Source organism: Prionailurus viverrinus, chromosome C2 (genome assembly GCF_022837055.1).
Source record: "Prionailurus viverrinus isolate Anna chromosome C2, UM_Priviv_1.0, whole genome shotgun sequence".
NCBI classification, from domain to species: Eukaryota; Metazoa; Chordata; class Mammalia; order Carnivora; family Felidae; genus Prionailurus; species Prionailurus viverrinus.
The window spans coordinates 32,152,256-32,166,397 of record NC_062569.1 but is presented as its reverse complement, the minus strand read 5'-3'; the positions used below and the strand labels follow the sequence as shown (position 1 = coordinate 32,166,397).

Genomic DNA, 14,142 nt, shown 5'->3' with positions numbered 1-14,142 from the left:
AATAGACTTATATAAAGTGGAGTTGCAAGAGACCCTAGAAGTCATAACATAGAATGAATCCAACTTAGGGGCACCTGGGTGGCTCAGTCAGTTAGCGTCCAACTTTGTTTCAGGTCATGATCTCACAGTTCAGTTCATGAGTTCAAGCCCCGCATTGGGCGCTCTGCTGTCAGTGCAGAGCCTGCTTCAGATCCTTTGTCCCTCTCTCTCTCTGCCCTTCGACCCCCACTTAAAAATAAATAAACATTTAAAAAATTTTAAAAAAGAATGAGTCTAACTTATAGGTGAGTTAACTAGTCAATTAACTAGGATTAACTGGAAGGATTATCCTATTGCTTTCCTTTTTTTTTTTTTACTGGATGACAAGACTGACATTTTAGTAATAGAATTCTAAAATACTGAATTAAAAGAAGTTTATAGTCCATGGAGTAGCTTCCATGAATTACAGGTGAAATAATGGAGATTAAGAGATAGGTCTAAACTAGTTGTTAATTTTATTTTCTTTTTGTATCAGAAAGTAACATTTTAAAGCCAATACAACCTTTATAGCATTCAGTGATTTCAAAGATAAAATACCTTGTGTATTTTAAATGTATGACAATCAGTACTTGAATGTGGTAAGTCCAGGTTCCTAATGTGACCATAGAACTTACTATAGAAACTGAGGCTTTTCAGAGTGACAAAAATGTTATTAATAATTATTCCACAGCAACTAGCATAGCCTAAGACATTGCTAGATAATATACAGAAGTATGGTCACCCTCCTTCTAAGCATATGAAATGATGAAGTTAATTATGTCAGTCATTTAAGACAGAAAATTAACAGATTTATTGACATATCCAAGAAATCTCTACAGAGTGATCATGAATGATAGTATATGAATGATAACTTTTTTTTTATGTATTCAAGATACAACAATAACTGGCTCTATTTCAGCAGAGAATAAAACCCCATATAAGAGTATTTAGAATTTTAAGCTAAGTAACTTGGGATAATTATTTGCACTGTGAATGATTTTTCATAAAAAGAATCAAAATAAGGTTCCATTATACAGTGAACTCCTTATTGTATTTAACTACTTGGCAGAAAAGTCAGCAGGCAGAGAAAATTTCAGTTAAAATATTATGAGTAATTTTGAAGCCAATTAAAGATGAATCAGAATGTACCCAGAAAATTGTAATTACTCACCAGAGAAATGAGATTAATTTGCCTTACATATAGGTTTAAAGGAGAACCTATGAAATAAATTACACTCAGATAAAGAAGAGTAAAATCCACCTTGATATAGACATAATTTTATATATAATCTTAATTTATGTTACATATAGTTTATAAATAAGTTTAAATGTAATTTTAATTATTTTGATACACAATGACTCTTTATAGAGTTACTGTTTTTTAAATCTAATTCCTGAAGAATGCTTCCTGAAGTATGCTTCCAGATACTTGATTTTCATGCTGTTTTTATAAAATTATGATACCAGAAACTATTTTTAGAAAATTTATTTTTGTTTCATTGTTAGTGCTCCACATGCTTTTTATTCCCAGGATTTTTTATAGCCACTGAGAACGCTTCAAGGCCTTCCTTTCGATAGCTTTATCTTTCACTACCAATAGATCCTTGGTATAAAGTGTCTGAAAGATGATTACAAGCTTTTACTGGCCATGTTAGAATTTTTTTTTATCAGACATGGACTTACGTGGAATTCTTGAGGAGATTTGAAACTAGCAAGTTATGTGGTCTTCACAGATGCCCCAAGATAGAGAGACTGTATCATAAACATTATGTCAAACTAATTCCTGACTGATCATGTTATGCTAATTATTGTTGCTAATATTGGTGAATTTGAAACTCATAATCAGAAAATGGGCCAACACATTGTCATGTCCTTCTAGTATACACATTCAGTTTGCAAGAAGTGGTTACTGGTGTTAACAGAAGGGTTCTACTAAGCCACCATCTTAACTAATCAAAAAGATAAGGAAATTGTCAAAGAAGTTAGCAACTACATTGAGAGTATTGGCTATCACATACAAAAAAATCTCTGGAACAATGACAACATACATACCTGAGCTAAGTTTTAATATGCTGTGGTTCAAGGCATAGAGAAATCATTTTTTAAAATGCCAATGGTAATAGAATTATACTATTTAAAGCCTTGAATTGTGCCAACAACTCATTCACCTGAAAACTTCATGCTGAATATCTCAAGATGAAAGAACTGTGAGGAATTTGTGGAAGCTATAATAAAGTACGTTATTGTGAATTCTATTAGAGTTAAATAACCCGGAGTCCCATACAAGGCACAAAAATAGAGGGAAATTTTTAGAGATTTCCTGGTAGATATCTGAAATAAAGCAAAGGTCAGAGCAGCAGAACAGGCTAGTAAAAGGATTAAGCTATAGGTAGTAATTAAGTGGCTGCCTTTAGTTGAGCTTATTCTTCACTTTACAAGTATATTTGGGATGTGGACCTTGGTCTGAGAACAAAGGAGCTGATGTATGCCCCAGATAATTTATAGCCACCAGGAGGAACAGGGAACTTTGGCATTCAAAAGACATTGCGTACCTACAGGTTAGAGGGAAAAGGCTGCCCGATTATAGATTCTAGATTCTCTCTTTTCACTTCCCCTGTACAACCAAGGAACCCAGGACCTTGCAATCAGACTTAAGAAAGGGATTCTAGCTACCAGTATTCTTGAATCTGGAGTATTAACATTACATGAACTAGCAACCAAGAATCACTGAAACTTGAGCAAGCATAAAACCCAACATATTGATGAAAATTTTTGATTAATTCCCCTGAATGTAAGAGGTTGTTATGAAAGAGGAGGGGAGTTCATAGAACTTAAAAACATGATTTCCAAAATTTAGAGGTGAAGCAGCTCATTAAATGGCCCACATGAACCTAGTCAAAGATTGACTATAGATTAAACCATGGGATTTTTCCAGAAGATGGAACAAAAGAATTGTGAGAAGGAAATTAAAAGACAGGTAGTACAGATTAAGTTTTATCATCTAGTTCGGAGTTCTATGGAGAGAATAGAGAAGAGGAACTAATCTAAGGACAGGCAGTTAAAATGTTTACTACCCATGTACCCTATATACAGAGTATTACTTGAGGATGTTTTCTAGAAAAATAAAAAACAAATACACTAAAAGGAAAATAAGAAATGTCAGTAACATTGGTGAGCAAATAAATCTGAAAAAAACTAAAACTAAACCTAAATATATGATAGTGAAACTTAAGGCAAATACCTAAAATTATTCTTAAAATGTGGGAGTGTAATATAAACTTAAATGAAGAGAAGTAAATAAATGTGTTAGCGACCTTAGTGATGGAAAATAGATGTTAGAAAATAAACTGAAAAAAGCACAGATAAGACAAGAAAATGTCATCAGTAGAGCACAGGGAATCAGTTGCCAGGAGAATTTCCAATATCAGTTATCTCAGTAAATGTATAATTGGATTAACATGCTTTATAAAAGGCAGATTGTCATTTAGGGTGAAATAAAATGAAAAGTATTGTTTTTAAAACATTAATCAACACAGGAAGTAAACAAGCTGAATAAAGGCTAGATATAATTGACAAATGCTTAAAGAAGGCTGGGGAGACAGTATCATGTAAGCTAAGCCAGAATTGAGAACCAAATATATTAAGAGAAAGGAGGTTTTATATGTATTGAAGGTCTAATCCACCAAATATAATTGTGAATCTTTTTTACACCTGTTTTACAGACATATGTAACGTGCACATAGGCATAAAAGCAAGTTTATTGAACATGGGGGAGGAGTTAATTGTGATGAAGTAGACAATAAAATCTATTATTTTAACTATTTTGAAGTGTATAGTTCATTGGCATTAAGTACAGTTACATGAGTGTGCAACTATCAATGCAATCCATCTCTAGAACTTTTTAAAAATCTTCCTGAACTGAAACTCTGTACCCTTAAATAATAACTCCATTCCAGCATAGGTTTTAATAGCTACAACTTGAAAATGATTGATTTTTCTGTTTTCTGCTGCTAATTTTCATTTTTGAAACCAGGTTGTACACCACTTGTACCTGTCATTGTTGAAATGATGTTACTGATGGCCTAGGAATAGTTTTCTAAGATCTGTAAATTTGGAAAGTTTGAATGTATCTTCCTGTAAACCTTTGCCTGTGTTCTTTCTAAGCAGAGATGGTAATAAGTATTATCTACTCTGGAGAAAATCATTGGAAAACTGTGTGTGCATATGCATGTGCATATGTATGTGTGGCTTTCCTGAAGCATTTGAGGAATGGAAAATTTGAAATACGATGGAAATGAAGTATAGAATTAAGGAGTGCAAATGAAGCAGAACTTTAAATATATCATCAAAATGCACATAGAAGAATTAATGATAGAATTAGGAGTGAGGATGAAAACCAGCTCACTTCTCTGTTATGCCAGTATATCAGCAAACAACCAGTACATCTAGAAAGGACACTTTCATACATTTTGGGACCAGTATTCGTGATGTGAAAACTATTGTCTCTCACTAGTACAAGCACATAAAACCGAAGTAAGAATTGTATGAAATAGTACTTAAACTTTATATGTGCTATATACTCTTTTCTATTTTTTTTTTTAATATTGGTCTCAATGTATTAAATTAGTTTTAACAAGAAACTAGTTTGGGCTTCGCTGGATGTCATGAGCCTCAAGGGTGGAAGAACTTTTTTACAATAAGGGTGGAGAAGTTAGTTGTAGTAGCAGAAATCAGAACAACACCAACATCTCTACTCACCTTCTCTGAGGAGCTTTTTGAGTAATATTCTTCATGGTGTAATAACTAACAAGTGGTAGAGAGTATACTGTGAAGTGTTTGATGAGGAACATGAGAGTGTTTGTTACTGTGGAAACATAGATTCCAAAGAAGATTGTCAAGAGTAACGAGCAGCAAAAAATTGGTTTGGGGTGAGATGGGAATGCATTGAGTTAAATGGAAATTACAATACGAAAGAAAAGAAATACAGTAGCTTAACATAACATTTTGACCTTGACCAAGATGAGAGATGTAAAGTAAGTAATTCTGACACCAAATTTTCAAATGGAATTCTGGGAGAAAGGAATATATGTCCTTTTTTAAAAAAAGCTAGTTCTAGAAACAAATCAAGAATAATGAAAAGTGACCTTGATCTAATTTATAATTTCAGGAATTCTGTTAACTAGTTATACTTTCAGTTTCCTCATCTATAAATGATGCTGTTGGACTAGGAGATAGATCCTTAACCTTACTACTGGAAAAAACAAAAAATTATCAAGTCTTCATACTGCATCCCCATTATTTACAATGACATACAAATATGTTTATTGTTTTCTAAGTGGCTCTTGGAAATATTGTGACCAAGCCATTTCAATTATGAAGAAAATGGTTTATCAAATTGAAATATTATTAGTGGTTTCTTCATTAAATGTTCTTCAGTCACAGTTGATTTGTTATTTTTAGTTACATGAACATGCAGCCTACTTGGTGGACAGTTTGTGGGAGAGCTCTCAAGAACTATTGAAAGACTGGGAATGTATGACAGAGTTGCTATTAGAAGAACCTGTTCAAGGAGAGGAAGGTATAGTATTTTGACAAGTTGATTTACATGGTGTTTGGGTTTTCATGAATAATCATACCATCCTATATAGGTCACTTCTTAAAATTAAATATATGTAAGCACACTGTGTGTCTTTTTGCAAAGAGAACAATTTGTTTCCTGTAACAAGTAAGAATGTCTCTATAGTTTATAGAGTTTATAACATCTCTATAGTTTTTAGAGTTTATAACATCGTTCTAGATTAAGACTGCTACCATGCTGCACAGTTTTTAAAAATCCATGTGTTGTGTAATACTCAAAAAAGTTTTCTTTATGCTGATTTAAGACACAAAATACTGATGTACTTCATTTAAAAAAAAAAAATGTGCCCCTAGAATTTTACTGTATTTATGTGTGAATTTGGAAAAGGCTTTGACACATAAGGATTTAGTTAGACCAGAGCCATCCCCTTTTGTTATATTTTCTTAAATATTAAAACCAGGAAATAAAAAGTCATTTACCTAGTTTCAAGAAATAGAAATAATTGTTATATGAAAATTTCTGAAGTATGTATCTTACTACATGTTACATAATTAATATGAACAGCAAAATGGATATGTATATTTAATAAAGTATTTATATTCTAATTCTAAAAGCTTATATGAATATGAGCTTCTTAAAACTAGAAATGCTTTTTCCTACAAATGGTTTGTTTTTCAAACTAACCCATGATAATACTTTAAAGAACTGCTGTTTTACTTAATCCATACAACAGACCTGGAATATGGACACTTTGATATAAGTGACACTTGGGGTGAACCAAACATGGACTTCAGAATCAAAAGAAATACATTCAGATTTTTAACTCTTATCTTTTGTCACTAGAATTCTCATTTTTTTCTGATTGTTAGCTTCTTTTTCTTCATAATACAGAGGTTATTTTCTTTACGTATCTTATATGGGTTTTGTGAGGATTAAATAAGATGGTATACTTTTGATTTCCTCTTCTGTTTCCCCTATTTTTTTTTCTGTGTGGTTCAGCCCTCTGGGATATAAGAATAAAATGAGCCATCTCCTGCAATAGACTACCTGAACAGGTCACTAGGAAAGTGATCATCCCCTAGTGTTCTTTCTAAGCAGTGATGCTAATTGGCATTATCTACTCTGACTTTAACAAATTCAGTGAGAGAAACAACAGGTATGCATCATATACAAATACACTCCAGTAAAGTGGCTCACATTGCCTCGTTTAAACAAATATTTGCCTCACAACCTCATTCTTAATCTGTAACAAAAATCCTTCCCCAAATTTTCCCAGACCTTCTTTTAAGGTGCAGGTAATTATAGTATATTTGACCCTACTTTATAATTTACTTTATTCTCATGTGTTTTTCTCCCTGGATATCCTTGTTAAGAAGATGGCCCTATTTCAAAATTGATGGTCCAACTAGTTTCACTAGGTCAAACTCTCAACATTACTCCAAAATTTTCTCTTTATTTTACTTACACGGGTTCCTGCTACATTCACTGACTTTATGCATTCTGTTTCTAGTGAATCTTACCATTTTCTCTAATAAAATACAGTCCAGTCAACACTTGAGCAAAGTGCCTGCCATAGTATATAGTAGTACGTTCCATTCATTTTTTTACCCTTGACTGTTTCCATAGAATCAGCGTATTATCAGAGTGGGTTAGAACTTGTTTTTTTTTCTTTTTGTCATCCCATGCTCTATAAGGTTATTTCCAAGGAGAAGAAGGGAGGCAGGGGAATATAAATTACAGAAAGAATAGACAAAGTGCTATGCTTTGGTACTTTTAACCTTTTACTCATTTAAATAAGATATGTCAGTCAGTAAATAGTAATTACTATGTCAGTTGTCAAGGTGTTTTGCATGGACTTATCTTGTTGAAATAACTACGTACTCTTAGATGTTTTGTGATTTAAGTTTAGTTAAGACATTGGGTTTAACTTCAGTCAAGAAGTTAGTTTGGTTTGGCGTGACATAGGTTTGTTTAGTTTGATTTTAGCTAGAAAAGTGAGTTATAAAATGGGAAAAAAGTTTTTAAGTGAACCAAAGTTTTAGGATATGAAGGCAAGGCTGAAGAGATTATGAATAACAAGCACAAAACTGTATCTATATCATGACCCCACTTTTTTCACACATTTGTTCACATGCATGCTGTACCACATACTAGCTCAGGCATGAAATGGCATCCAAAGCAATCTTCTTTGCTAGTATTTAGCTGTATTTTCTGGTAACAAAATACCACTAGTAACCTTTATTTTTGAGAGTGATTAGAAATTAAGTTATGTTTTAGGTAGGTGGAGTATGACAGTGGATGAAAGTTCAGTTAACAGTTGGAGACAGAGGACTGAAATTTGGGGAAACAGACACATTGTTAAAGATTTACAATAGCAGTTTAAATCATCATATCCTAAAGAATGCCTCATGGTGTTTTTAAGGGTCAAGTTGTGGTGGTGATGGTGGTGGTGGTGTTTTGTTGATGTGTGTGTGTGTGTGTGTGTGTGTGTGTGTGTGTGTGCGCGCGCGCGCGCGCGCACGCGCGTGCGCGCCTTAGCAGAATCAAATTACTGGATAAATTTTTAGTATAATATGAGGGCCTGGGTAACAGGTAGCCAGGTAACAAAACCATAACTAAGTCATTTGACTTATGTGGTTTTCTGCTTCTTCATCTGTTAAAAAGAAAATCCCAAAAAATCTAGTGTAGATAATCTTCTGTGGTCATTTCTGCTAGTAGAATTCTAGTATATAGGTACTGGATAAAGTATATATGGGCAAATGGAATTCTTCAAAGCAGGAATCATTAATTTATTTACAATTTTAAAATATTTATTAACCACCTTCTGTATTCTAACTGTAACACTAAGCACTCAGGGTGAATTCCTGAGCGAGGTCAGCTCACTGCCCATAAGAAGTTTACATTCTCTTAATGAAGGCAGATCAAAACCAAGTAAAAGAATAATTCAGGAGTTAATAAGTGTGATGGATGATAATATTATGAGGGGTCCATCTTTAGATTGAATCCCTAAAGGAAGAATTCGCTGAGGAGGCCACCTGTGAGTCAAGAAACTGAAGGATGAGGGGGCGCCTGGGTGGCTCAGTCAGTCAGACACCTGACTTTCGCTTAGGTCATGATCTTGCAGTTCATGGGTTCAAGCCACACATCGGGCTCTGTGCTGACAGCTCGGAGCCTGGAGCCTGCTTTGAATTGATTCTGTGTCTCCCTTTCTCTCTGCCCCTCCCCTGCTCATGTTTTCTCTCTCTCTCTCTCTCTCTCTCTCTCTCTCTCTCTCACACACACACACACACACACACACACACACACACACACACAAATAAACATTTAAAAAAAAAAAAAGAATCTGAAGGATGAGGAGGCTAGCCATGGGAAGTGTCAAAAGAGAGCCTCCTAGGTAGGGTAGATAGCAATTATAGAGGATCTGAAGCATGAATGATATTATGTTGCAGGAGCTGCAGTAGCTAGAGTGTAGTGAACCAATGGCACAAGATGAGATACAGGCAGAAGCCAGATAATGTAGAACATTTTAGCTTGTAAGGAGATTTATTTAGTTCATTCTAAGTAATAGGCATGCAAATATTTTGAACATGGGAGTGATATGATCCAATTCATATTTTAAGAAAAGTGATATTTGCAAACATCATTTGGAATAGGCAGAAGACCAGTTCGGAAACTGCCGTGATGGTCTGTATGGGAAATGATAATAAAAATATAGAAGAGGAAGATGAATTATAAAGAAAAAAAAGAAAGAGCCCATGGCTGAGTTTTAAAGATTGTGGCTAGGGGACAAAAGCAGGAAGGGCAAGAGAGACTAAGAGCCTCTAGCAAGCTATATAAAAAAGGTAGTAAGAAATTATTATACCTTATAGAGGCTCAGTAAAGAGGATGTTCAAGAGACCTGGGGTTAATAACATATATTACAGAGAAGAAGAAAAACTGCAAAGATTATTAGTTTTAGTGGTGATTTAGGTTGTTGGTGACTTTTAAGCATTTCTTTTCAATCGTAGTCAGGGAAAGAAGCCACAGTTCAAGGTGATGTGAATAAAACATTAGTGAGGAAATGGAGATAATGTACAAAGAGGTTTCCGAAGCTTTAGAAAGTTGTATAGTTACCTGCTAATTCATAGTGCAAACAGCTACCCATTTCTTACCCTCACTGTGGCTGTTTGGCTCTTGTCTGTGACTTATGGCTTGTTATGCTTTCAAATTTTATTATTTGGCTTGGCTGTCATATCTCAAAGGGAATTTCAATTAAATTTTAACTGTTTTGAGTTTACCTTGTCTAAATAGATGATTCAAAATTATAAACTAACAAAATTAATGTCATTGGACACTGTAAGGTTGGGTTATTCTTCAACATTAAGGATTTTTATACAGAGTAGGGGAATGTTTCTGTACTTGATAAGTTCTCTCTCCTCATTTTCTACACAACTAAATTTTCTTCATAAGTAAAAGAAAATACATTTAGTTCATAGACAAACTTGTCATTCCTTTTATCAAATGTGGAAAAGTATAAAATTCTAGAATCATAAAAATAGAAACTTAGTTGTTTTATTAAGTGGGAAGCTTTTTTCCTTTTATTTGGATCAAGGAGTATAAATGGAAGAGCTGAAGCTATTTCATGTGGCTTTCCTAAGACAGGCTGAACGTCATGTGTTTTTCCTAAGACAATTAAAATGTTAAAACCAAAAAATGATTGCATTAAGATATCCATACATCATATTATACAGGATGATTTTAGTACAGAATAAAAAGGACAGGATTTTATTATGCCTTTTCCTTCTCATTGATATTGCCCATTTTTTAAATAATCAATATAACTTCTAAAGCTTAATCTCTTTTAATTTATACCTAAGTCTGTCTCTATAATCCCTGTATCTTTTAGCCTTTAACATAAATAAGTATACAGAGAAAGGGGGAGAGAGGCAGACAGATAGAATTAAGCTATTCAAATCAGTGTCAAATTTCTATCTTTAAAAATATATAGGAATGAATTCGATAAGAAAAGTACCAAATCAGTGTGAAGAAAACCATAACATTTTGTTAATTTGACATCAGATAAGATCTCAAAAATAAAGAGCTATGCTATGTACCTGACTGAAAATATTACAAAAATGTCCATTCTTTCCGTGTAGTATATAATTTTTTTTTTTCAATACCAATGCAAGAAGTGCCTGAGTGGCTCAGTCAGTTGAGCACTCAACTCTGGATTCTGCCTCTGGTCATGACCCTGGGGTCATGGGGTCAAACCACGCGTCAGGCTCCACACTGAGCATGGAGCATACTTGGGATTCTCTCTCCCTCTGCCCCACTCATGCTCTCTCGCGCTCTCTCTCTCTCTCTCTCTCTGTCTCTCAAATAAGAAAATAAAACAAAATACCAGTTTGAATTCCATTGGGTTTCTGCAAGTTCTTCAAGATGAGATGAGAGGAGGAACTAACCAAAATGATTTCATATAAAATGTTTTCTTTTGTTTAAAAGGATAGTGCTTAAGAGCACAGACCCAGGAATCAGACTACCTGAGTCCATGTCTTGACTCCACTACTACCTGAGTACTTTGAAAGTTACTTAACTCTGTGGCTCATTTTCCCTATCTGTAAAGTGTGAAGATATTAGTTCTATCTCTTGGAATTGTGTTGAAGATAAAACAAGTTAACATACAAATCACTTACAACAGTGCCTTACTCATAATAAGTGCTTAATAAGGGGAGTGTGGGTGGCTCAGTCAGTTAAGTGTCCAACTTCAGCTCAGGTCATGATCTCGTGGTTCACAGTTAGAGCACTGCTTCAGGCTCTCTGCTCATAGCTCAGAGCCTGGAGCCTGCTTCGGATTCTGTGTCTCCCTCCCTCTCTTTGCCCGTCCCCCACTCATGCTCTTGTCTTTCTCTCTAAAAAATAAACATTAAAAAATTTTTTTTCAGTGCTTAATTAATTGTTTGCTATTAACATTATAGAAATTAGAAAATATTTAGAAAAAGGCCTGGGTAAGGGAATCTTGTTCAACTAAATGTTCAGATTAGTTGAAATAAGTTATATATTAAGGTGTAACACATTATAAAGCAGCTATCATCAAAATAGGATGGCGTTGTAATAGAAATAGACAAATAGATTAGTGAACCTAAAGAATCCAGAAATCATCTAACCATATATGAGAACCTAAAACATTTTTTAAATGTTTAAGTGGGACATTTAAATGCAGGGAAAGCTGGTTTACTTAACAATGGTGGAGGCATAATTGGCTGTTCATCTGGTATAGGAATAAATAGGCCATATTCATGCAACCATTAGAAATAAATTTCAGACAGAATAAATTTATAAAAGCTAGAGAGAGAGAAGAAAATGAATTAGAAAATATATTTTTAGGGACGCCTGGATGGCTCACTCGGTTGAGCATCTGACCTCAACTCAGGTCACGATCTTGCAGGTCACGCATTCAAGCCCCACTTCAGGTTCTGTGCTAATCTCTCGGAGCCTGGAGCCTGCTTTGGATTCTGTGTCCCCCTCTCTGTCCGTCCCTCTCCCCCCCCCCCCCCCCCGCCTTGCTTGCTCTCTCTTTCCCTCAAAAATAAACTTTTTTTTAATTAAAGAAAATATATTCCAATAATCTCTAGGACAAGGAGATCTTTGAAAGCAATGCAAGAAACCCAGGAGCCTTTTTGTATCTGTATGAGATAATAGATGTTCGTTAACTTTGTGATAATTTCACAGTATATGTAAGTCAGATCATTATGCTGTACAACTTGTACAGTGTTATATGTCAATTATATCTCATTAAAACTAGAAAGATAAAAAAAAAGCCAGAAGCCATGAAACAGTACAGATGTAACTTTGTAAAAATTAACAATTTCTGTAAAAAAAAAAAAGTCTAACAAAAGATACCCTGAAGATTCTGGCATCAAAAGGACAAACTAGGAGAAAATATTTGCCTCATTCAAAAGACAAAGTTACTACTCCTTATACGCAGGAATTCAAGAAAGGTGAATAGCAGTAGAAAAATGGGCAAAGAATAAATATAAAAATCTCAGAAAAAAGTTCTAAGCCAATAAAACAAGAAAATACATTTCACTGATTAGTACAAAGGAAGAAGCAAAATAACGAAATAACCATTTTTCAAATTGGCAGAAATTAAAGGGATTTGTGACATTTAGTGCTGGCTAGGGATATGAGGAACCAAACATCATTGCAGTTGGAGGTTTGAATTTCCATAAATAACCTTATATTTATTTTACCCTTTGACCCATTACCCTGTCTCAGAATTTATTCTACAGAAACATAAGTATCAGTTACATAAATATATGTGTGTTAATATTTGTTACTGCATTGTTTATAGTGACAAAAATTTGGAAACAATTTGAGTAAAAGAAGAAGGTTGACTAAATTGTGGAACACTTATTATGTAATAACTTATAATTATTTAAGAAATTATTCATAATGTGTACATAGTGACTTGAAAGATATTCAAAATCTATTGTTATTTTTTAAAAATACGTAGAGCTCACTTTTTTTAGAAAAAGATATCTTATTGTATGAGCTTTAAATGATGAGAAGGAAATATGGTAAAATTTTGGTATTGCCTAATTCAGAAATATGGTCTTAGACTGGGTATTAGAAGAAACCAGTGTCCTCTTTTTCTTTACTTTCTAATTCTCTTTCATGTTTGACTTAGGATAAGCGAGCTTAACTTCAGTCTTTAAAATAACCAGTAATAGAATATGTTTGCAGTTTTTTATAACTGTGTGTTCTCTTTAATACATGGTTATTATAAAACTGTCTACTCATACTAATGCATTTTGTTTCACTTTAGCAATGTCTGACCGTCAAGAGAGTGCTCTTATAGAGCTAATGGTTTGTACAATTCGTCAAGCTGCTGAGGCACATCCTCCAGTGGGAAGGGGTACTGGCAAGAGAGTAAGTTAAATTAGTGAGAAATCTACCAAAAGACTTTTAATGTAATTAACTGTCTTAAATATTTGAAAATTTTGATGGTATATGTATGCATAAAAACATGAAATTTCTGTAAAGGATACATGCTGTGGTGCTTTGTCATTATATACTGTCTACTGCACTTAGGTTTCAAAAATAGATTCTTTTCTTCCATGTTCCCAAAGCACCTGTACCTGCTTCTGTTCTAGTACTTTAATAATTTTCACATTCATATCTGTTAAAAATGCAGGAAGGCTCTGAAAGCAAACTGCCTAACTTTACTCTTCCATTTAGCAACTATTTAATCTTAAGATAGTTGATTATTTTCTTTGTGTGTTAATTCTCTTATTTGTAATATGGGGCTAATAATGCAAGTTTTATTGGTTATAAAGATGAATTGAGATAGTCATTGATGGAAAGACCAGCTCTGGTGGTGTGCAGAGGTAGGTAATTTCTCTCTACAAAAAAAGAAAAAATGAAACTGCAAAATTTGTTAAAAAAAACTTATCAAAGAGCTCTGGAAGTTCACCAGAGATAAAAAAACAAATTGAAGGATTTGTTTTTGAAAAGCTGCTAAAGCTTCAGGTAAAAGCAACAGGAGTCTGCTGCCTTCTTGCCTGGGA

At 33.9% G+C, this 14,142-nt stretch overlaps 1 protein-coding gene across 2 annotated transcripts in view; it reads left to right on the top strand.

Moving 5' to 3' along the window:
* Positions 1 to 14,142, top strand: part of STAG1 (stromal antigen 1) — a 403,550-nt gene that overhangs the window by 305,653 nt on the left and 83,755 nt on the right. For both annotated transcript variants that reach the window (XM_047874276.1, XM_047874277.1), the window contains 2 exons: positions 5,479 to 5,596; positions 13,401 to 13,504. In XM_047874276.1, coding sequence (XP_047730232.1) covers positions 5,479 to 5,596; positions 13,401 to 13,504 — 222 coding nt within the window. The remainder of the gene's footprint in view (positions 1 to 5,478; positions 5,597 to 13,400; positions 13,505 to 14,142) is intronic.